The 25,820-nt window shown below is 36.7% G+C and overlaps 1 protein-coding gene across 1 annotated transcript in view; it reads right to left on the reverse strand.

Moving 5' to 3' along the window:
• The window catches only part of LOC123524326 (tyrosine-protein kinase SYK-like), a 35,157-nt gene extending 9,671 nt beyond the window's left edge, over nt 1-25,486 (reverse strand). The window contains exons 1-15 of the mRNA XM_045302425.2: nt 25,422-25,486; nt 23,142-23,485; nt 21,867-22,101; nt 21,158-21,318; nt 20,171-20,309; nt 17,431-17,524; nt 15,995-16,086; nt 12,212-12,374; nt 10,624-10,773; nt 10,079-10,191; nt 8,372-8,438; nt 5,307-5,388; nt 4,323-4,512; nt 1,847-1,987; nt 1,231-1,346 (exon numbers count right to left, since the gene is read on the reverse strand). Of these exons, the coding sequence (XP_045158360.2) occupies nt 1,231-1,346; nt 1,847-1,987; nt 4,323-4,512; nt 5,307-5,388; nt 8,372-8,438; nt 10,079-10,191; nt 10,624-10,773; nt 12,212-12,374; nt 15,995-16,086; nt 17,431-17,524; nt 20,171-20,309; nt 21,158-21,318; nt 21,867-22,101; nt 23,142-23,329 (1,931 nt within the window). The 5' untranslated portion in view covers nt 23,330-23,485; nt 25,422-25,486. The remainder of the gene's footprint in view (nt 1-1,230; nt 1,347-1,846; nt 1,988-4,322; nt 4,513-5,306; nt 5,389-8,371; nt 8,439-10,078; nt 10,192-10,623; nt 10,774-12,211; nt 12,375-15,994; nt 16,087-17,430; nt 17,525-20,170; nt 20,310-21,157; nt 21,319-21,866; nt 22,102-23,141; nt 23,486-25,421) is intronic.
• Nucleotides 25,487-25,820: the final 334 nt, after the last annotated feature.

Here is a 25,820-nt window from a genome sequence, read left to right on the forward strand (position 1 = left end):
GCCGCTTAGGTGGATGCTTAAGACAAGTTGAAATTAGAAAAAAAAATGTCAGTTTGGAAAGTTAGCTGATTGGCTGCTTATGTCAAGTGGCTGCCTAATACAGGTTGCTGCTAAACCAGGTTCAGTTGTTTGATCAAAAGGCATAATTAAACCAGGTGTGTCCACCAGGCACTGAATCCACAAAATATAACATTCTCTCAATATCTCAGAAAGCTGTGATCTCTTTAATAAATTCCTTCATTCATTTTCTGTTGTTTTTTTTTCAACAGTATATCAGTTATGTAATGACAGACAGTTAACCTTACCCATGTTCCTGGATTTTGCACCAGTACTAACCTGTTCTACACAGATACTGCCAACTTCTTATCAACCAGAGACGGAGGACAAATGATTTCAAACACAATGTCTCCTATCAAATCGAAACATAGAACATACCTCTTTCCCAAGGGATCGAGCTCACAACAGTACAATGCATAGGTCAACACTCTACCTATTGAGCTTAGCAGGTGGCATTCCTTTTTAAAGTGCATCTGCACACCACTAGAGATAATGTGTGAAAGTCTTAATTTGGTAAACAAGATTTTAAGCACCTACAGATTGGAATAAATCTATATTCTCAATTTCTACTTTTCTGAGACCCAAAAATATTATGGAAGAAACTTCCTCTTTTTACTTTCTAAGAATGCTTGAAACCTTACAGTTTACAAGTTTACTTGCAGACTGCAATAAACCAGAAAGAGAATAAAAACAAGAAATGAGTCTGAACCCAAAATTGCACACCTGACACAGGGATAGGGGTATGTCTGGGTAAAAGTAAGGATGGTCTAGCCTATGACCTTGACCTCAGAGATATGGACAAGACCATTGTTGGAAATACTTCTCATTAAGTTTAATTCCATCTAAATTTTCCTTAATACTTTGAAGGAGCTATGGCTGAGAAATGATTGCTTGAAAACTTGTGAGTGACCTTTTCTGCCTTAAAATTAGTGAGTGGCCTGGTCTTTGACCTTGGCCGTACAGACCAAACTCACCTCACACATTTTCCCATCCAAATTTATTTATGTGTCATGTTTTTGAGTGAATCATTTCAAAAGTTATAACTGACATGTCCAGGACAGACAAACCAAAGTTATAAATTAACTGGCAGTCTGAGTACTATTTGCCCCCCTTTTGAGTTATAAATCATGAAGTTTTTAATATCCAAACTATAACATAATAGACGTAACTTACTCATACTCCCAACACTGCAACATGACACCATACACCTCCTCATCACAAAATTCTGGTTTTGGCAATCTTCTACCCTCTTCTACAAGGAAATGCAAAATCTCCTGCCCTTTCATTTTCTGGTGAAGAAAAACATGGACTTAAATTTTTTTTTAAGTCATTTAGTTAAATTTGTTTGTCTCTAAGCTAATTTATAGTCATCAACAGTTGTCCAACATCTATAGAAGAATGCTAACAAATTTAGGCTTTTGAGGGCTGTACCATTAAATTGTCCATCTCAAATACAGCAATATAACAATTACAGGTTTAAAAACAATAAGAGCTGTCATTAATGGTAACAAATGCCCCCGCAGCGCCTTGACCTTTGACCTGGTGACCCCAAAGTCAATAGGGGTCGTGTATTCAATAAATACTATCAGCATGTGAAGTTTGAAGGTCCTGGGTGCAGTGGTTCGCGAGTAAAAAGCCTTCATGCAAAAAAGTTAACGTTGTGACGAACCAACAAACTAACAAATGAACGGACGGACAGTTGAAAACTATATGCCTCCCTTTGGGGGCATAAAAATAAAAAACCATTGTTATCATTCTTAAAACACTAAATAAGAAAAAGGTTCCTTACATTATACGGCCTGTCTCCATAAGATGTTGCCTCCCACATAGTGACACCATAGCTCCATACATCAGATTTGGAATCAAACTTCCAGAAATACACACACTCTGGGGCATACCATTTCAGTGGCCATTTTCCAGCTTCTTTGGCCTAAAATATAAAAATCATAATCTATGATAGTTTACATAGAGGATATTTGTTTGTTTTAGTGTAAGATCGAAATATATTTCACCGAGTGAACACTATGCTATATTTTCATGTGTGGCACAGCCACGAGTGAAATGTAAATTATGGTGTTCACGAGTGAAATATATTTCGATCTTACACTGAAACAAACATATTTTCTATTTACTTTATGCATTTAAATGGTTTTAACCAAATTTTATTCAGTTTGCCCACGCAACGTCACGTGCATCGCATCATAACGTGATAATGTCGTGACGTCAGGATGTCTTTGTAGAAAAACTAGAAATAGTTCTATTGCGTTTCCTGATTTCTTTGACATTTTATTTTGATAAAATGTAAATATTTATGATCCTTTTATTATTTCTATATATCTTTACCTATACAGAAGAATATTTTTGCAAAGAATTTCCTATCATTTATAATTCATATCATTTCGCATTCAAATGTAGTTCCGTACCAGTGAAAAATAAAAATGATATTTTCACTGTTTGAAACAGTGAAAATATCAATTTTATTTCACGGATAAATTTCAGTATTTCACAGAAGAGTATAAAATAAAATATAATACAGTTGAAATTCGGTATTTCTAATTCCAAGAAATCAGGCGATTTGCTTTGAAATAACCAAAATTCGACTTAAATGACATTTTTTGAATGTGCTTTTGGGACAGGACTTGAAAATGTCTTCAAGATCGCAGGAGTTACAAGATAGGTTAGTTCTCAATATCTACTTTCAACTGAATAGAAGTAATATTAAGTCACATACACTTCATATCATGAAGTAATGCCATTTTGACAATGAAAATTAATGTACATTTTGTAAATGAATATGTCATAATGTCATAAGTATTTTATCCGGTGATATTCACTCATTCTACAATAGATCAATACTGCACTTCTAAAGTCAAACAATATCTTTGTTGCAGACTTCTTGCCTGTTTCTTAATGCAAATTCTAATACTCTGAAATCATTTTATTTTTGGTGGGCATAAATTTCCTGGTTTTGGCAGAAACAGCAATTTCATTGTGGATATCAACTTCTACAGATAAATGAGCCGCGCCATGAGAAAAGTGGGTGTGCGACCAGCATGGATCCAGACCAGCCTGCGCACCCGCGCAGTCTGGTCAGGCTCCATGCTGTTCGCTTTTAAAGCCTATTGGAATTGGAAAAACTGTTAGCAAACAGCATGGATCCTGACCAGACTGCGCGGATGCGCAGGCTGGTCTGGATCCATGCTGGTCGCAAAGCCACTATGTTGGTTTTCTCATGGCACGGCTCAAATTAATGCAATATTTCTATTAAATTTCACTGACTATTTCAGTCATATAAACGACGGAGTCTACTTGTAGCTGTAAGTACAATGCCCAACTTTATACTGCTGCTTCAATGGAATATCACACCGTAGAAATGTGACATCATACCCCACCCAGTCACATTATACTGACACCAGGCTGACCAGTCCTAGCACTATCCTCTTAATGCTGAGCACCAAGCAAGGAAGCTACTAGTACCTCTTTTTACGCCTTTGGTATGACGCAGCCAGGGATCAAACCCACGATCTTCCACACTCAAAGCGGGCGCTCTACCACTAGGATTATTTATTTCATGATAATCAATAAATTTATGTAAAATCTGTGACACGCACACACACATACAAAAGTCTGTAGATTAGTGCACAATAACAATAACACAACCTGCTTCAGTAATTAACATGACAGATAAACCCAACACTTTGTGCTTAAACAAATTAGTCTTTGATCACTAAAAATCAAGTACAGTGTATAACATCCTTTAACACTGTAGAAGTACCATCTGTATCGGAAGTATCTTTACATTTGATTATTTTGTTTTTAATTGTACATTATTTAGTACGCCTATGAGTAAAAAAAGCTTCACACTGAGACTGGTTTTGAAGCTTAATCTAATTTTGTTACAGAGAACACAGGTCTGCATTTATTAACTGAGTTTGGAAACCAGTCTCATAACTCTAGCATTTGATTGGCTGTTTCTGAGCACAATTTTCAAATTGACCAATGGTATTGCAGAATTCCTAGACTGGATGCCAAACTCTGTTTTATAACTTCAGACTTTTGCAGTGTTAAAATATGGTGCAGTCTAATTTGTATTATACAGCCTGCCATGGGAGTGTCATCATTTGCTAAAGACAAGTCAAAATTAGAACCAAAAGTCAATATGGGAACTTGACACTGCCGAAAATAGCAGCTGAGGTTCCTGAAACCTGTGACTCATAAATCAAAACAAAATACTGGAACCATTAAAAAAACAAACAAATTCTTACTTCATAATAATTGTTATCTCTGCACAGGGCTTTGGACATTCCGAAGTCACTGATTTTAGCAAAATGTTCTGACACAAGTAACACATTACGAGCTGCCAGATCCCTGTGAACAAACTTCTTGGATTCCAAATATTCCATCCCCATAGCAACCTGCCATAACAACTCTACAATGTTTGCTTGTGAAGTCTCTCTGAAATATTAAAAATGACTGTTTGTTTGTTTGTTTAAGGTAGTGGGCCTGAAATGACACTCTGGTGACTCAACAAATTACGTAATCTCCATATAAGCTGCGCCATGAGAAAACCAACATAGTGCATTTGTTACCAGCATGGATCCAGACCAGCTTGCGCAGTCTGGCCAGGATCCATGCTGTTCGCTTTTGAAGCCTATTGTAATTAGAGAAACCATTAGCAAACAGCATAGATCCTGACCAGACTGCAAGGATGCGCAGGCTGGTCTGGATCCATGCTGGTCGCAAATGCACTGTGTTGGTTTTCTCGTGGCATGGCTCAATTATGAGGTTTCCGCATTCTCCATCTTTATGAAAAGCCAAGTTGAGTTCATCTAAATTTACGTCCTGAGAATTTTGAATCACATGAGAGTCCATAATCAGACAGAAATTGCCGAGTGTTGTTATGTGTCCACCACCTTAATTACAACCTACTGACATTCAAATTGTATTGTTCATGTAAAATAGTTTTGTTCTCAATACGTTACATTTTACAGGTCATTTAGATTTTATAGCACTGAAAGAAGCGCCAAACGCCCCTGGCTAAAGCACTGATGGCTCACTCGAGTAATTCATTTGATCCAATTTGCCTATATCTGGATCACTTTAAACCCTTAAAACTGAAGCATTATGCCCTTCTCCTAGACACTGTGTGTTGTATATATAATCAAATACTACCCAAGTTCCTTAAACAAATTACTTTACTTGATCATAAGAGCTATTCCTGTATAAATAGATACATGTATAAAGCTTACTTGTGACTTTTTAGAAAATTGTTCAGTTGGCCAAGGGGAGCTAACTCCAACACAAGCATAATACTATCAGATTTACACACCCCTGGAAATAAAATATTTAAAAGTGTAAGACATAACAGATTGGTGTTGACTGTCATTGCAAACAGAGGAAAGTGATGAAAAGGGAGCCAAATCTGGCACATGATAAGCTGATACATTTGCTTCAAACTATGACTTTGGGTATATCAAACATGCAAAATTGGCATAAGCATATACATGGTAACGAACATCTCTTTATAAACAAATTAAGTTTAAACATAGTAACGTGCCTCTCAATAAGTATAAACATGGTACCATATCTAATATTAAGAATAAACAAGACTACTTCCCTATCCTTAGTATAAACAGGATAATGTACCTGTCATTCAGTATAAACTGGGTAATGTACCTATCATTCAGTATAAACTGGGTAATGTACCTATCATTAAGTATAAACAGGGTATTGTCCCTATCATTAAGTATAAACAGGGTATTGTCCCTATCATTAAGTATAAACAGGGTAATGTACTTATCATTAAGTATAAACAGGGTATTGTCCCTATCATTAAGTATAAACAGGGTATTGTCCCTATCATTAAGTATAAACAGGGTATTGTCCCTATCATCAAGTATAAACAGGGTATTGTCCCTATCATTAAGTATAAACAGGGTATTGTCCCTATCATTAAGTATAAACAGGGTAATGTACTTATCATTAAGTAGAAACAGGGTAATGTACTTATCATTAAGTAGAAACAGGGTATTGTCCCTATCATTAAGTATAAACAGGGTAATATACTTATCATTAAGTATAAACAGGGTATTGTCCCTATCATTAAGTATAAACAGGGTATTGTCCCTATCATTAAGTAGAAACAGGGTATTGTCCCTATCATTAAGTATAAACAGGGTAATGTACTTATCATTAAGTAGAAACAGGGTATTGTCCCTATCATTAAGTATAAACAGGGTAATGTACTTACCATTAAGTATAAACAGGATAATGTACCTAATAGTATCTAAATATAAACAGGGTATTGTAACTTACATCAAGTACAAACATGGATAAATACCAGGTCTATCTTATGTAGTATAGACATAATTATGTACCCACCATTATCACCCTTGTTACCCGGATAATATGAAATGATATGGTACTTCCAAAATACTACAAACTGGATGAACTGTCAAACTTGGTAAGGACATTGTTTATTTCAATATTTTCTAATTACTCAATCTGATCGTTTAAAGTGTTATAACTGATTCAAAATAGTTTACAAGCTGTACCATTTGCACTAAACAATTTGCATATGGGACATATTATTCACTTTGGAAACCCTTTAACAATGTTTACATTTTGCTTTTGAGAACGAGTTTGGCGATTCAAACCGTTGTCAACCTCATTTAATGGACTTTTGGTAATGAATGTTATTTTGTAATTTTCAGTTATTATATAAACAATGATATGAACATGTTAGGAAGTTTTTATCTTAGATCAAATAAACCAGATTTACAAATATATAAGCATATGTATTAGTCGATGGATACTGACCAAAGTATTCACAGAAATTTCGAAGATAAAGTCCAAAATGTTATATGGATAATAGTCAACATTGTAAACTGACACAACAAAGAAACGCAACAAGTATTGTAATAGTCAATATTTATAACCTACTGATGTTTAGCCATACAAATTTATATGTGTAATCAAAGTAAACATAACAGAAAAGAAATTTATCATCAAAAAATGAATATCGTCTGAGATCATATTTCTTTCCATGCTTCAACGTCAGTGCAGTCAACAACGCGTATAGCCACCATTGCTCTGTATGACAGCCTATACAAGGGTGGACTTGAAGGTGGAATTTATTGTTGCCCATACTATGACTCTGCCACCATTGTACAGATAAACCTCACGCACACAGTTATTTGCGAAACGTTCGTTGCGGCATCTGTATATTCTGACCTATCCGTCAGCGTGATGGAGATTAAATCTTGATTCGTCGCTAAATACAACAGTTCACCACTGACATCATCGCTTATTTAGAGCCCAGCGTTGCTTTTCTTGACGATGACAAGAGCCTGGCATCGAGCTGGACGACGGAAATGAATCCCGCGTTTACGCAAACAATTTATGACTGTGTCACAGTGAACTGGTCATCCAGGATTTCCAATTACAACATGTGACGTGGAATGTGTGTGCGTGTGCGTGTAAGAGAGATCTTGGTGTACCAATATGTACACCTAGGTATTCAGAATGTGAACAGGGTTTGTGCTATTAGTGATTATAAAAGGTAGTTGACAATCAAATACATGTATGTATTTTATATGGAATATGGAGACCGTGGGGTAAAAAGGGACAGCGGGGGGAAATAATACTTATGCAGATGTGTACTTGATACCAGGAAGGTGCAAGTTGTACACTGTGCCTGTTACAAGCATAAAAATGTTAACAGGCTCATTTCATCATGTTGTTACAAAGTAATTTATCAAAACATGTCCACACACACAAAACTAGTCAATCTGTAATAGGATGTCAATGAAAAAAATCAATTTTGGCTATTATCCACTTTCAAAGTGGCATTATCCATGGTCATTTTTGGCTATTATCCATTTTTCATACACAGATCAATATAAATGGTTTTGACATTAAAACAGCAAAAGTAAACAACTTATTGTAAACTATGTCAGATAGTGAAATGGTAGAGTCGTATATACAGTGAATTACAAGCATGAAAAACAATTCTAAATATTTTTTTATGATTTTTCAAACTAAACTTACATGGTTTTTGTAAACTATTTAACATATTGTATATTGTATTCACAAAAATACAGTAAAATAGTTTGAGTTCCATGGAAACAAATCGCCATTCTTTCTTTTTGCAACATCTGGGGGGTTAAAATCTCTTATCAAGCCACAGCAACTTACCGAAAAACGTGAAATTTTCAAAATCGATGATCGGCCATTTTATAGCATGTTGGAGTTATCACATCATTTTGTATTATCTGGTTAACGAGGGTGATTATGCATAAACAAGGTTACATACCTATCATTCTCACAATATGTTTGTGACTGAGAGGCATCATAACTTTGGCTTCTCGTAACAACTCAGGCTGTAAAAATATTATTTTATAATATCACATAATTGGTAAAAACACAGGTGAAAATCGTAAACAATTACAGCGAACATTATGAAAAAAATACTTACAGCATAAAAATACTCATTGCAAACAAAAACTAAAAGAAATAGTAATCACATGTTTTGAACATATGAGCCGTTCCATGAGAAAACCAACATAGTTGGTTTGCGACCAACATGGATCCAAACCAGCCTGCGCATCCGCGCAGTCTGGTCAGGATCCATGCTGGTCGCTTTCAAAGCCTATTGTAATTAGAGAAACCGTTAGCGAACAGCATGGATCCTGACCAGACTGCGTGGATGCTCAGGCTGGTCTGGATCCATGCTGGTTGCAAACCCACTATGTTGGTTTTCTCATGGCACGGCTCATATATGAGGTTTGAACAATATTTGCATTACAAACACTTAATATAATAGCCATTTGTCATGGAGGATTTAGGAAAGTTTATGCAGAAAAACTTTATTCAAATTCATTTGCTTACTGCAAAAATAATTATACAAGTATGTTGTTAAGTGCATGGCTTTAACAACAGACAGCCACTTGGGTATATTCAAATTCTAGCTTTTTATAAATTGACAGAAAACTAGAGCTGACAGAGCACAACAATGCTCAACTATTCAAAAGTCCTGTCACTAAAAAAAAAGTTGAAATAATGCCAATATAGTGTAACATAGTGCGGCTATTTAATACAACAAATCATAACCTTTTTACCAGTTTTATTTAACATAGCAACAGTCTTTTATTAATTTCATCATACCATTTTCACGTACATAGCATTTAGTGACCTAGCATATTAACTCCGAGTCCAATGGCTTTGCCCTAACAGTTCTCTCGCATCTCTTTCCCATCTGTCTACATCAAAATATTTTCGACATTATAAACAAACCATCTGTATCTGGAGGCTATGTATAAATAACAACTTTTTCCACTTTTTCCAAATACTACATTTATTAACTAAATGACCCTGTAGAACTTATTGTTATTCATGTTACATCAACTTTCATCTCTATGACTGAGCAGTCTAGACTGCTGGCATCAAATTACTTGTCTCCCAATCACAGTGGGTTTCTGCCTAACCAATGTTTGATTTCTTTTATGTTAATAAGCTACCCGGCAAGCTATCAAGTTTATGTCAATGGTTCTACCCAAATGCCGAATGCTTAAAATAATACCCGTGTGGGCCCAAGCGGTCTTCCGCCTCCTGGCTGAATAAATTTTAGGTTAGAATCAAAAGAAAGTTGAGCTGTAAGTTTTGATTTTTATCACATAAAGTATCTGCCCAGTGTATGCATACAAGGTGAGAAAGTGCACATCCAGTGTATGCATACAATGTGAGGAAGTGCACATCCAGTGTATGCATACAAGGTGAGAAAGTGCCCATCCAGTGTATGCATACAATGTGAGAAAGTGCACAGAACTATTCATTTTAGGGGACAACTTTTTGTTTCAGAGACAGCTTATCCTGCAGGACTAGTGACTTACAATTGTTACCCATCCTCAGGCTATTTCTGCTCTTCAGTATGGGCGGACAATGGAATTTTTGTCTCCTGCATTTGTAAAACAATAAACCAGAACCTCAATTTTTTTGTAAATGGGTATATATTTAAACCTACTTCCTGTGAAGAAGGGCAATCTTCCTGTTTGAGTGTTTTGACGGCTACAGGAATCTTCTGACTACTTCGTAAAGTACACATACCCTTACATACTGACCCAAACTGACCGGAACCTGTAACATATAGTAAACAAATGTCAAATATCCAGTACTATTTTCACTACAGACCAACAGCTTACTAAGTTTCCAAAGCCATTTTGGACTACAGATTAACAGCTTAATAATCAAGTTTCTCGTACTATTTTTCACTACAGATTAACAGTTTAATAATCAAGTTTCTCGTACTATTTTTCACTACAGATTAACAGCTTAATAATCAAGTTTCTCGTACTATTTTCACTACAGATTAACAGCTTAATAATCAAATTTCTGGTACTATTTTTCACTACAGATTAACAGCTTAATAATCAAGTTTCTGGTACTATTTTTCACTACAGATTAACAGCTTAATAATCAAGTTTCTGGTACTATTTTTCACTACAGATTAACAGCTTAATAATCAAGTTTCTCGTACTATTTTTCACTACAGATTAACAGCTTACTCACCAAGTGTCTCTTGAAGATCTACTTGATCCGGTTTGAGATCAAAATGCGCTAATGTTCTTGGCACACTGCCATAAATATCTTCTAGTCTGTCTGCATCCATACCAAGACGCTGCAACGTAACTCGCCGGCTGTCAAACCCAATGTGACTATCTGAAATGAAAACAAGCCATGAAACATTATCCTCTAACAAAGCACACAAATACTGTGAAATCATTAATATTCGTGTGAGACTAATTATCGAGCATTTCGTGGTCGAGTCAATCCATGATATTTAATCTGAATGAACAAGTAAACTTCCCATTAATTTTATGTTCAAAAGTTGAAATCCACGAATTCATATCCCCACGAAACTGTCGTTATGACCAAACCCATGAAATTTTGTGCCCACGAAATTAAATAATTTTACAATATAACACCTTCTTCCTTTTTACAATGCCTTTCAAAACCATTTTGCACTCAAAATATTTAGCAATATTCCTGCCATATCTGGTGCCAACTTGTTTTCAGTGAAATGTACCACTGTGTTCCCAGGTTTCTTATCAATACTGACATGTTCTCTGCATGTAACTGACAACTTCCCCACATGAATCATCACAGATGGGAGCAAATTACCTTAGTTTCATTATTTTCAGCCAATCATTACTAACAACATACGCCTCATCCAGGATTGGAACCTGCCACCCCTTGACTGATAGTGTCTCATTCTACCAACTTACTGCGTTAATTGGGATGGCAAACAGCATGACGGAAGTACTGTAAATTTATTGTTTTGCACAAAGCCAAAAAAACATTTATAGTGAAAAATTGCAAGTCTATAATATCAGGAAAATCGCTTACAATCAAATTACAGGGAGAGACAAGATCAGGACAGGCAACTCTACCTATTCTAAATTACTTGTCCCTATTTCTAAACCAGTAACAGTTTATTTTCATGATCTATTATTGGATTCTGACTTGTATCATCAGCGACAGATCCAGGATTTTGAGTCGATGCACTTGCCAGAGGTCCAGGGTATGCTCTATGAAAATGTTTCTGCAGATATTCCCTAAATTGGGCTCTTTGGAATATATTTGAGATGAATATTTGACCCGCACCATGAGAAAACCAACATATTGCATTTGCGACCAGCATGGATCCAGACCATCCTGCGCATCTGAGCAGTCTGGTCAGGATCCATGCTGTTCACTAACAGTTCCTCTAATTGCAATAGGCTTTAAAAGCGAACAGCATGGATCCTGACCAGACTGCGCGGATGCCAGGCTGGTCTGGATCCATGCTGGTTGCAAATGCATTATGTTGGTTTTCTTATGGTGCAGCTCATTTGGTCTCTCTGCTGTTCACTTTTATTTTGTAATTTTCAAGTTCTCAGCTTTCCTACCCACCAGGCCTCATAATGATATCCCTACTTCATATACAATGAAATGTGAGAGTGGAGCAAACTGAAATCCCCTCCCCCTGTCCCACAAAAAATGCCCTCAAACATTTTAAAATTACACAAAATGTAATGACTATGTTTAAAGTTTTAAAGGATGTGTGTCAAATCTTCCTTTCTCATAATTCTCCTATAATTATGTCCTATATACATACTTCCTTGTGACCCTTCCCAGTCCCCTGCATCCAGTAAGCGATTTTGTGCATCGTCTGGTGTTGGAGGCAGTTCCCTTTTCTTAATTCCGACTTTATTCGCCAGCCTGTCTTTCAAACTTGGTCGTTTTGCAACAGATGGCAATGGCGGAGGTGTTTCCTGACCCTGGAATTAACAGTAAATATAAAGATATTATATATGGGTCGTTCCATGAGAAAACCTGTATTAGAGACAAAAAATCAAAACTGAGATAACAAAATATTCATGAAGAACATTCTTTTACCTTTCAAAATTTAAACTTTAGTAGATCGATAAATCTACATATCCACCTCACCAAAAGGCAATAACTGTATAGTACCATATTAGAGACAAAAAATCAAAACTGAGATTTAACAAAATATTCATGAAGAACATTCTTTTACCTTTCAAAATTTAAACTTTTATAGATCGATAAATCCACATATCCACCTCACCAAAAGGCAATAACTGTATAGTATCATACTAGGGCCAGGACGATTTCAAAATTTTGAAACCGGTTAATCATTTGTTAATCATTTGTATGAAATCGAATCGAACCGGTTAATTGGCCGCCATATTGAAAATGCTCTTTGCCTTCCTGATGACCATATCAAGGTACTTCCAGCAGCTGACTTCATTAGGAACTTACGGACTTTATTGTTTGCAAGCAGTTTGAAAATTAATAAGTCATATTTCGGTTTATTTCATTTTAAATATATCACGACAGGCGAATCCGACACTGTTGATTATGTTGATTGATGTGTTTTAGCTGAAATATACTGTGCTGGTCAAAGAAATATATAAAGTATGAATCGTGATGTTTATTGTTTAAGAGCGATTAGTGGTTTTTCAAAATTGAAACCATTTCACCTAGTAAACGAATCAGATCTGATTAACCAAGTAATCGTCCCAGTCCTATATCATACCAAAATTAGAGAGGGTGCTTTTCAAGACAAACATGTTCAAACACACTTTTCATACAAAGGCAGCCATTCTGGGAGCTAGATTCATCCTCTACCAGTACAGACACAAAGTGATCTGAGCAGACGGACAGAGGGAGAGAAAGCACCGAGAACAGAGAGAGAGAGAGATTCTTTAGATACATGTTACTGTACAGGCATGTCTGGCTAACTTAACCTGGTTTTTTAACATGCCCAGTGTGTAGCACCGATACATGGATTGTGAAGTGGTCTTTCCTGGAAAGATCCAGTACTGGCCTTAGGTGAGAGACACTCAAGAGCATCTCAGAAATTTCTAGTGCATGGACTGGGGTTTGAACCCCCCACCTCTGGATTGACAGTATTTTATCACTAGACCATCCGACCATATGGCTTTATCACATTCATACTATGCTCCAGAAAATGTTTAACTCTAAGGATAATTAATTATCCCCCATTTTGAAAACATGGGATTAACCCTTAACCTGCTATATTTCTATAATGGACTGGTCCATCTTTCAATTTGGACAGTACCACTTATTACTCAAAGGGGTTTTCACTGAAAATTTACTGACTGAATAGCGGACAGTGCAGACCATGATCAGACTGCACGGATGTGCAGGCTGATCTTGGTCTGCACTGGTCGCAAAGGCAGAATCATCTGCCGCCAGCAGGCTAAGGGTTAATTAGAAAACATGCAATAAGTTTGAAAAAATAAGCTTAAATGTGGCAAAGCTTGTTTTGTTGGGTTTACAGTCATACTGACAAAATTCAGGTTAAAATGTCATAGCAACTTTCTAGCTTTTAATTGTGAAAGAAGATCAAAGTGCTTTATAAGTGCTATTTCAGGTACCGGTATTGGTAGAACTATTAAATCTTCTGCAAGCGAGCTGGATGGCTTCCACACATGAAGACATAAGCAGTGCTTGAACCCAAACAGGGACAGGTCTGTGATTTGACGTCAGCAATTTTTACCACTTGGTCATGGAGGCCCCAATATCTGGGAGCCAAAACTCCGTGTCACATGAATTTAAGCCGAAATCAGGAAGTACAGGGAATATATATATTAAAGGTGATTTATCACACTTGAGCAAAATTTTATGATACTCTTCAGTTTCATTATATTATACCATTACCTAGTGTTAGATTACTCTCAGAAATGAAATGTATGTTTTGTAAATGTTCATGAAATTTTGTAGTTACCTCCCTTGATATAAGAATATTTCAAAAGTTGACTTTTGCTCTTGATTTCAATGTAAAGTCTAGTTGATAAATTTTTAGATATTTCAACTATCTTAAAGAAAAGGCAAGTTTTAAAAAAGTGTGTTGCTTCAAAATTCATCTAATTTCAATCTGTCTTGATAGGCAAAGGGAGGTAATAATAATTTTATAAACTTGCATTTCTAATAAATTCTGGCAAAATATATTCTTGTCAATGCAAATTTTGAGAAATTGAATATAATAGTTCTTTTATTAGTTTATATATAATTTATTTTAGTTCGATTGTGAATGAAGTTCTACAACTTATATTTATCACTCTCGACACCTCATTCCTGATGGAATCCCCGGTTTGAGTCAAGAGGCCAGTATTCACTTTTAATGCTGAGCGCCAAGCAAGGGAGCTACTGGTACCATTTTTCACGTCTTTGGTATGACGCGGCCGAGGATCAAACCCACGACCTCCCGCACTCGAAGTGGATGCTCTACCACTAGGCTATCGAGGCGGTTTATTGATATCAGTCCTTATGCAATGTCTATTAAATTCACCCTTATGCTACAATAACATCTTGTTTTGGCAACTTGGAGAGAAAAATCAAATTCTAAAAATCATTCCACGTCTGATCATGGTCTGCACTGTTTGCTATTCAGTCAGTAAATTATCCGTAAACACCCCTTCAAATGATAAATGGTACTGCCCAAATTGAACTAGAGCTATCACTAAAGGTGATTAATGTACCCCCCCGTATGCACTGACACAGTACATTGCAATTTGACGCACACAAGATTGCATAATTATGTGGACTGTATGTATATAGACTGTATGTATACAGTATAGTAACAAAAAACAAAGTCCCATAACTGTGCAGAATATTTATCTAAAAGAACGTAACATGCACCATGCACAACTAGGGTTGGTACTGATCACTTGCGTGAAGTTTCATTAAATTGTGTGCAATGGTTCGGAAGATTAGGTGCACACAAGATTGCATATGCAGACTGTATGTACATAGTATGTTAACAAGAAACAAAGTCCTATAACTCTGCAATTTTTGTTGTTGAAAGACCCTAACATACCCCATGCACAACTACTGTTGTTACTGATCACTTGTGTGAAGTTTCATTAAATTGTGTCAAGGGGATGAGGAAAGATGGTACGCACAAGATTGTATCTATGTATATAGTATAGTAACAAAAAACAAAGTCCCGTAACTCTGCAATTTTTTTTTTCTGAAAGAACCTAACATGCCCCATGCACAACTACTGTTGTTACTGATCACTAGTGTGAAGTTTCATTAAATTGTGTCAAGGGGATGAGGAGAGATAGTGCACACAAAATTGTGTCTACAGACAGATGGACGGACAGACGGATGGACAGACAGACAACCTGAAACCAGTATACCCCCCTTACAACTTTGACAATGATGGAACAGTCCATTATAGAAATTTAGCAGGGTAAAGGTTACCTGATTGGCTGCTTAAGGCAAATGGCTGTTTAATATACAGGTGGCTTCTAAGGCAGATTCTAGTGTATATATCTATGGCAAAATAATTTTGCTCAGATCATGAGTAGTAAAAGTGGCGTTTAATAAAGTTTAACACTGAACTTACAGGTGTAGGTGGCATTGGTGCACTTGGTCGTCGACCCCTTGTATTCTTCATTAAATAATAATCTAAGTTCCCTACATTGCAATCCATGTATTCTGCAAAATGATAAACAACAAAGTATATGGCTCGAGCAAATGCAGAAAATGCAGACTCATACAGCATAAAATGTCACTGTTCCTATTGTTTAATATCCATTTTGCAAGCAAAGAATAGTTTTCTATACTTCTTCAAGTGTTTTTTGTATCTGTTGCTTATTTTTTGTTTTGTTTTGGGTTTAACGCCGTTTTCCAACAGTATTCCAGTTATGTCACGACGGGCAGTTAACCTAACCAGTGTTCCTGGATTCTGTACCAGTACAAACTTGTTCTCCGCAAGTAACTCCCAACTCCCCACATGAATCAGAGGTGGAGGACGAATGATTTCAGACACAATGTCTTTCATCAAATCGTCACAGAGAACAAACGTCCCGCTCGGGAATCAAACTCACGACCCCGCAATCCGTAGACCAACGCTCTCCCTACTGAGTTAAGCGGGCAGGCTCTGTTGCTTATGGAAGTACCACCATACCTACAGCTAAAGAAATAGGTTGAACTGGTAGCTTAATGCCAGAGGAATACCATTATACCAAGTATATCCGACTAAGGCAGGCACATGGGCAGATCCAGTAAAATCACCAATATTCAGTAAGCCTCGGTTAGTTACATGGCTTCCTTACCCAATATCTGTCTTGGTTGGTTTCACGTTACACCAACATCTATGTCAATATGGCATCTGTCCAGCTTCAAATCATGAAGAAAGACCGAGGTGCCCATCCAGGCATTACTTCAGACACAGGTAGATTCATGGCTTTGCCACATGAAATAATTTCTACATCACTTTGCAGGCTTAGTTCATATTAATTGAGCCACAGCATGAGAAAACCAACATAGTGCATTTACGACCAGCATGAATCCAGACCAGCCTGCACATCCATACAGTCTGGCCTGGATCCATGCTGTTCACTAACAGTTTCTCTAATTGAAATAGGCTTTGAAAGCAACCAGCATGGATCCTGAACAGACTGCGCAGACACGCAGGCTGTTCTGGATCCATGCTGGTCGCAAATGCACTATGTTGGTTTTCTCATGGTGCGGCTCAATTCATTTTAGCTTGATCATGATAAAATCACAAAACTTACTTGAATCACTTTATAATCCTGCATCTCGGACAAACCAGTTGGGCTCAAACCAAGACCACTGGGCTGAGTAGATAACACCTTAACCATTCAGCCACCACTTCCCTTTACCCACAACAGGGCAACTGCAAGTGATTCAAAGTCAGAAACCTAAACAATTTGGCCAGAGGGTTCAACCCGTGCCTAACCGCAACTTATAGCAACTCTGCTGACAGTGAGGCACATTTTTGATACAAATAGCTAAACATATTACAAGTTTGCATACTCTTAAGCTGTTCTGCATTATATCCAGGGCTTGGACACGGTTCTGTTAGTTTACGTAACAACCCATCCTGCTTGTTGTGGTAATGGTCTACAAGCTGAAATACAAATTAAATTTAATTAAATATTTCAAAATATAATTTTCATTCATTAGTTTATTTGCAAGAAGTTGAATAGCAATGGTAAGATATTAGCTGTAGAAAGTTTTATTATATATGTATGTAAATGTCATTAAACGGAGAATATTTGTTTTTGTTTCTTTGTTTCAGTATAAGACTGAAATCTCTTTCACAAAGTGAACATCAGATATAATATTTTCCAGAGTTACCCAACTAAAATCTGGTTGTCACAAGTGAAAGTTATTTCAACTTTACATGTAAAACAAACAAATCATGTTATTTTAACCAAATCATACCAGTTGTACTCCATAAATTCATAGCTCCATGAAAACAAGAGGGCCATGATGGCCCTATATCGCTCACCTGAGTTTAACTGCTTGCTTGAACAACTTATTTGCTAAAGCTTCAAAAACAAAAACAAAAACTAGGAGAGAAGGTCATGGTAAAGATTCTTCAAGGTAAGTACTGAAATCTGTTAAAAAAAATTTACAGGTGGTCCAAATCTCTTTCCTGTAGCTTCAAAAACAAGAAAGTAGGTCAGTAGGTCAGGGTTAATAATATTTAAGATGAATATTGAAATCTGTATCAAAAGTTCTACAATGTCATGTGGTCCAAATTTCTATGCTGTAACTTCAAAAACAAGAAAGTAGGTCAGTAGGTCATGATAAAGACTATTCAAGACGAGTATTGAAATCTGTATCAAACATTATACATGTGGTCCAAATCATTTTGCTGTAGCTTCAAAAACAAGAAAGTAGGTCAGTAGGTCATGATAAAGACTATTCAAGACGAGTATTAAAATCTGTATCAAACATTATACATGGGGTCCAAATTATTTTGCTGTAGCTTCAAAAACAAGAAAGTAGGTCAGTAGGTCACAATAAGAACATTAAGATGAGTATTGAAATCTTTATCGAAAGTTACTGACATGGTCCAAATTTCTCTGCTGTTAAGATCGGTGTGCAAAACTGCATATGTCATCCAAATTTCAAGGATGTATATTAAAAAACAAAAACATAGGTCATTAGGTCAAGGTCACGGTCAAGTGACCGTCACCCCTAGTTACTTGGGGTCATCAGGTAATTCTAATTAAACAGTCTAGAAAATATGATCAGATAATTTTTGAAGTATATTTTCCTATATAACTCATATACAAGTGACCCCCGGGGCGGGGCCTCTTTTCATCCCAGGGGCATAATTTGAACAATCTTGTTAGAGAACCACTAAGCAACACTACATACCAAATATCAAAGGCTTAAGTCTTGAACTTTCAGACAAGAAGATTTTTTAAAAAATTCCCTATGTAAGTCTATGTATAACTTGGTACCCCCGGGACAGGGCCTCTTTTCACCCCAGGGGCATAATGTGAACAATTATGGTAGAGGCAATGCAACAAACCAAATATCAAAAGCCTTGATCTTGCAGTTTCAGGCAAGAAGGCTTTTAAAGTTTTTTTCCTATATAAGTCTATGTAAAACTTAGGACCCCCTGGGTGGGGCCTCTTTTTACCTCAGGAGCACAATTTTAAATGATCTTGCTAAAGGACCACTTGGCAATGCTACATACCAAATATCAAAAGCCTAGGCTTTCCAGTTTCAGGAAAAAAGATTTTTAAAGTTTTTCCTATAAGTCTATGTAAAATTTGGTACCCCCGGGCAGGGCCTCTTTTCATCCTAGGGGCATAATTTGAACAATCTTAGTAGAGGACAATAAGGCAATGCTACATACCAAATATCAAAGGCCTTAGTCTTGTGGTTTCAGACAAGAAGATTTTTAAAGTTTTTTCCTATATAAGTCTATATAAACTATGTGACCCCCGGGGCAGGGCCATATTTGACCCTAGGGGAATAATTTGAACAATCTTGGTAGAGAACTACTATATGATGCTACATACCAAGTATCAAAGCCCTAGGCCCTGTGGTTTTGGACAAGAAGATTTTTTAAGTTTTTCCTTTTGGTTGCCATGGCAACCAGAGTTCTGCTTGGAATTCAATTCTTTGAACAAATTTGAAAGGGGACCACCCAAGGATCATTCCTGTGAAGTTTGGTGTAATTCTGCAAGAAGAAGATTTTTTTAGGAATTGTTGACGGACACACGACCCACTACGCATGACGGACTACGGACATTGAGCGGTCACAAAAGCTCACCATGAGCCTTTGGCTCAGGTGAGCTAAAAAAAACATGAAATTTCTCCCTACATGTAAATTACATGTTTGAATTAAGATTTATGTTCAATAAATACAGTTTGAAAATATACCAACAGATGGCGTGAAAACTTTGTTCTGAATTTTGAAACCTCAACTACTTATCAAAATAAAGAACAAAAATCTATACTTTTAACATTTAGGGTGCTGGTGGCAAGTGATTTTGCCTTTGCGACCAGTGCAGACCAAGATCAGCCTGCATATCTGTGGTCTGCACTGTTCTCTATTCAGTCAGTAAATTTTCAGTGAACATCCCTTTAAATAATTAGTGGTTTGCCCAAATTGAATAATGGGCCAGTCCATGTTAGAAATTCAGCAGGGTAAAGGTTAATACCTATATCTTAAATGTTTGAAAAAATGCAACTTGACTATTCTCTTTTTTTGCTATTTTAGAATAGCTGTGTCATAAATCTGACTTACCATCATTATGCAATCAAATTTTGGTCCATCCTGAATTCCGAATTTGTTATTTTCATCTTTATCAATTAAGTAATGTCTTGTGTCCTTTTGGTAGCTGATACCAATGGCAAATGTTTTCTTATCATCTCTCAGTCGAACACTGAAATATATTGCATAAAGTACGACATTAAAATTTTGGTTCAGACTCGGTTTCAGTTAGGTGTATATGTAACATGGCCTTACCTATAAACTTCACATCATGTCAGAATCTGAGATGGAGGACGAATGATTTTAATGCTCTTGTCTATATACTGAAGTTGTTACTTTTTCATTTGTACTCTTGGACCTTTCTGTTATCTTTTTTGGTGAGTGTTGTAGGGGTAGGGGTTGTTGTGTTTAACCTTTAGCCTGCTGGCGGCAAGTGATTTCGCCTTTGCGACCACTGCAGACCAAGATCTGCATGCAAGGATCATGGTCTGAACGGTTTGCTATTCAGTCAGTAAATTCTAGGTGAACACCCCTTTAAATGATAAGTGGTAGTGCTCATATTGAAAGATGGACCAATCCACTTTAGAAATTCAGCAGGGTAAAGGTTAAGTTACACTGACACAATTATGGTCACATGACAACTATCCAGCTTTCCAATGGTGAAAGAAAACCAAACGAGCCGCATCATGAGAAAACCAACATAGTGCGTTTGTGACCAGCATGGATCCATGCTGTTTGCTAACAGTTTCTCTAATTGCAATCGTCTTTGAAAGTGAACAGCATGGATCCTGACCAGACTGCATGGATGCACAGGCTGGTCTGGATCCATGCTGGTCGCAAATGCACTATGTTGGTTTTCTCATGGCGCGGCTCAAATGTGAATTATTTCAGGCATAAGAATTTATGATAGCTACTTTACCCAAAGACAGCGCTACTGGTAAAAACTGACACACTTCCTCCAAAGCTATTTATACGCAAACACTATAACAAGTTATAATAAAACTCATAAAGTCTACTCACAGAAATTTGCCATCTTTGTGTCCTGAGTTACTGAGCCTGTTCTCTGACTCTGTTCTGCCAATTTTACCATGATACCATGGCTGTTTCTGGTGTAAATCTTTAGCCACCATAATGACTAAATGCTCCCTCTGTGCACCCAGGGCCCGCTCTTTGTTTACTCCCTATTATGTAATATGCTTGCATAATTCATATGATTATGTACCAGTATTTGTTTATTCTTGTTTGTTCCATCATTTAAGCTTGAAATCCACCAAATCTTGTCCCCACGAGAAAACTAATATTGATTATATAAATATTATGCATTTTACTTCAACAGCCTAAGTTAAACTGACATAAATGAGAAAGTTAACACAATGACACACATTAAAATGATGTGACAGACTCGTCTCGATATGAAAGTAAGTCTTCAGTATGAAAAAATATAGATGTTTCCGGTTCCATTGTAACTTAACAGAGAATAAAAACAAGTGAGCCACACCATGAGAAAACCAACATAGTGCCTGCACATCCGCACAGTCTGGTCAGGATCCATGCTGTTGGCTAATGGTTTCTCTAATTGCAATAGGCTTTGAAAGCGAACAGCATGGATCCTGACTAGACTGCGGAGATGTGCAGGCTGGTCTGGATCCATGCTGGTCACAAATACACTATGTTGGTTTTCTCATGGTGCGGCTCAATTATTGACATTTCTGGTTCATGTAATAATTACCTTAATAGAATTAGCTTTTCGTATCAGTTCCTGTTCAAGGTCACTGTAGGTCATTCCCCTAAATGCCACTGGGACCTGGGAGGGATGTCTATCACACCCGACAGAAAGCAGTGTGACTATACCATCTTTCTGGTTCCGATGGTGATATATCAGCTCTACTGGCCCCGGAAACTTCTTGCCAGACGGTATCATGTATGAACCGTCCGTCTGTTTTTCAATACTGTAGTGGTGTACCCTAAAATATACAAAGAATACCATAAAGTCAATAATTAATATGTCAATGTTATTTTTCTATTACTTAAACAACAGCAGCATGTTCACATTTATCATGCTTCTAATCAAGTTTTACCCGTCTAAATTTTTAAAATGGACTGGTCCAACATTCAGTTTCGACAGTACCACTTCTTATCCATAGGGGTGTTCAAATTAACTGAATGAAGAGCAAACAATGCAGACCATGATCAACCTGCAAGGATGTACAGGCCGATCTTGATCAGCACTTGTCACAAAGGCAAAACCACTTGCCACCAGAAGGCTAAAGGTTAAAATGTTGCTTAATATGTGTGACCATGTTAAATGCAAGTCCCTCTTTCCTGACATTTTGCTCAAATTATTGCTTATATTATCCAATGTAAAAAAATTGTGTGAATTTGTTCCGCTCTAATTTTATGGTCACAAATATCTACAAAGATATAACTATGTAAAGTGGAATCATTACAGGTAATAGTCTTTGAGGGTTTACTTTTAAGTTGACTTCATGGTTGTGTCAATCCATGAAACTAAGTCCTAACCAACATTATAAAATTCTCATCTGTTCCATCATTTAAGTTTAAAATCCATGTTCTCATGTCACCACAAAAAGTTAGTTCAATTAGCTATAAACACCTACTGATATATAAATGAGCCATGCCATGAGAAAACCAACATAGTGGGTTTGCGACCAGCATGGATCCAGACCAGCCTGCGCATCCGCGCTCACTTTATCTAGACAAAAACAAATCCAGAGGAAGCATGCCTCAAGACCCCATGTGCAGGTTGAGCCTGCACAAGTAAACATGTATTCTTGACTAGCTTGTTACAACCCTGATTTATATATTAAGTACAGTCACCCTTTAAGCTAAAACATACTTTTACAAGTATTTTATTTTTGTTTGCAAATAAAACAATAAAAATCAATAACATGTTGCAACCCAGTAGGTACTTTTACTGCCTGCTTAAACATTTGGTGAAATTTCTAAAAATGAGAAAGTCCTTTAGTTTCTATGATGTCCCTACCTGCCGACATGGCACAAGCTTACGGCATAGTTTCCAAGTGGATTAATACTCTCTCTCAAGAGAAACATTCCTTCAACAAAGCCCTGCTCTTTTAAAATCTCTTCTGCCTCATCACGGGTTATACGGCCATAGAAATAAGGCACTGATGATGGTTTAGTAGGTGGTTTTGGATTGAAGTTGGATGCCATGATGGTTTTCTTGTTGTTCTTTACTTGTTGCAAATTAATGCCATGATCTTCTTTGATCCCAGTGTTAAGCTGCTTCTTGTCAGTCTAAATTTTCACAGAGTCTTTTTGTAATTATTCAGGTTCTGTTGGAGAGTCAAGGGTAAGGTAGACAACAGTCTAAAAGGTAAAAGGTAAGCTTTATTTAACATTGCATATAATCAGCATAAAACAAGAGCTACAAAGCTCTTGTGCGACAAACAGGCATCCAGTAACAGATACTTACATGTGCTTATTTTACCTCCTGGTACAACTCTTCAAATGCTAAGTGTCAAGCAAGTAAGCTACCTTTTGTTACCTCTTGTTGACAGGGGAATTTTCAACACCCTGGTATGGCGTATTTTCCCCATTCAATTTCTGTTTTCTTGCATCGATGGTTCAAGTCTGTGTCGATTTCCTATTTATACAGTCGATAACTGGTCGTGCTGGTGTGCTTATACTTTTTTTTTGGTACAAATACTGCTTATATTTATTTAGTATTTTTGCACCTCATCAAAAACATCAAAATTCAAAACTTCTCTCAATATATAAAAGACATCTGACATATTACATTTATTAATCCAGTACTTGTCAAGCCTTGTTTTAAAAGTGTCAACAGTTTTTGCACTTATTATCTCAGTCAGTAAATTGTTCCAAGATGTTACAACTCAATGAGTGAATGAATTTTACCTGATAGATTTCTTTGCTCTAGGTTTTTCTAGTATCCCGCGACAACCTATTTTCAGACACAACCCGTATTCGGCAGGCCCCGGTAATGTTTTAGTTTTCCTGGAAAACACGCCTCTTCCGGTTTCCCACACGCATGCTTTGTTTACAAACACCATACAAATGTCATGCTGGTAGTTTTGAAGAAAAATTGAAATTAAAAGGGTAAGCAAATGATAAAAACTTACATACTGTTACATTTTTATTTTTTTTCACTATTCCCAAAATTTCACGTCCAAAATATGAGTTTTAAAAATAAATCCAATGTTTTCATGTTGAAAGCTCTGGTCGTCGGACAGATTAGGTTATTTTACAGGCTCCGCCCCAACCATCAAATTTTGCAAAAGTATACTTCACACAAAAAGCTACCACTTATAGACCAGTGTACCTTACGAGGTTTTCTTAATCAATTGGTTAATAAAATTTTAAATAGTAGTAGAAAAGTTTTTTTCTCTGTTTCTTTTCACAAGCATGTGCCCACTAGGGGGTCATATAGACCTTATGCTGATAATATGTAAGGGATGGGTACACTTATCATTTTGTATGTAACAGTGAGGGTAATCAGAATAGGAGACATGTTCCTGTGTCCCATTTGTGCTGATCCCACCAACTAACTCCATAAACTAACACTGAAAATACTTTGTAAATACGTTTTGGGTAGTTTTCTTGTTACTAACAGTTACATTTGATGTTCGAGATTTGTTTAAACTGTTTCTGACTTTTTGTGACGTAAACTTTGGAGCGCAGTATATTTTGAAGCAGGTGTCCGAAAATGGGTTGTACAACTTCCGGTTAATGGAAAAGTGGGTCAGCCATGTTGGAAAGGATATCTAAAACATGCTGTGGGATGAGGTTTGTTTACTTGCGTATTTTTTAGGATAAATGATTGTTGAACAAAACTCCAGCATTTATAATTGTTCAACATTTTCCACGTAGCGAAACCGTAGCGATATACCGTTAGCTGTCCGAAAACGGGTTGTACCGGGATACAAGTATGATTTTTCGAGTCTTTGGTAGCATTATTGGCATTATGCGAATGGGGATCGAAACCCAGTCCTCCCACACTCAAAGCGAACACTCTACCACTGAGCTATTGAGACTATAGAGGATGTCCCTGCACCAAGAGACCTGAAACCTAGATGTATATACCTACTGATCATGCTGTATCTAACCAGGAAGATTTATCATCATGCAAATGTTAATTTTTTCGTTCTTTTGCGGTCCTATCAATCTATTTTGTCGTACTCTTACCCTCAAATACGGACAAATCATCATGTATACAAATATTTAGGTTAGTAGTGTTGTCATTTCTTTCTATATATCAACAAAACATTGAAATATTAATATTTACCTGATTTGTAAACCCGGAAGTTGGGAAACTATTTTTTCCAAGTCGCTTGCGTACCAGATAAAAATAAAATAAAATGACTTCAAAAGCCTAATTGTGGTAACATTAGCTCGAGTTGCGTAGTTATTCCACACATTGAAATAAATAAAATACCATGAAAAATATCACTAGATTAAAATAAACACAGTTATGGCTTCCGTATTACAGGAATTGTAGCACCACGTGCATTATAAAAAAAAAAAACTCAAATGTTTCGTTTTGGCTCGAGTTAGAACGGATCTGCCGTTGACGTCAAAACCCTTGCGGGAACGTAGACGTTTTGCACGTCAAAATCAAAAAGAGAAAGAATAGGCCCTATAGTGATAAAAATTTAGAGTGGAAGAAACTAGAAAATAACTTTGG

This window comes from Mercenaria mercenaria, chromosome 3, assembly GCF_021730395.1.
Source record: "Mercenaria mercenaria strain notata chromosome 3, MADL_Memer_1, whole genome shotgun sequence".
Classification (NCBI taxonomy): Eukaryota; Metazoa; Mollusca; class Bivalvia; order Venerida; family Veneridae; genus Mercenaria; species Mercenaria mercenaria.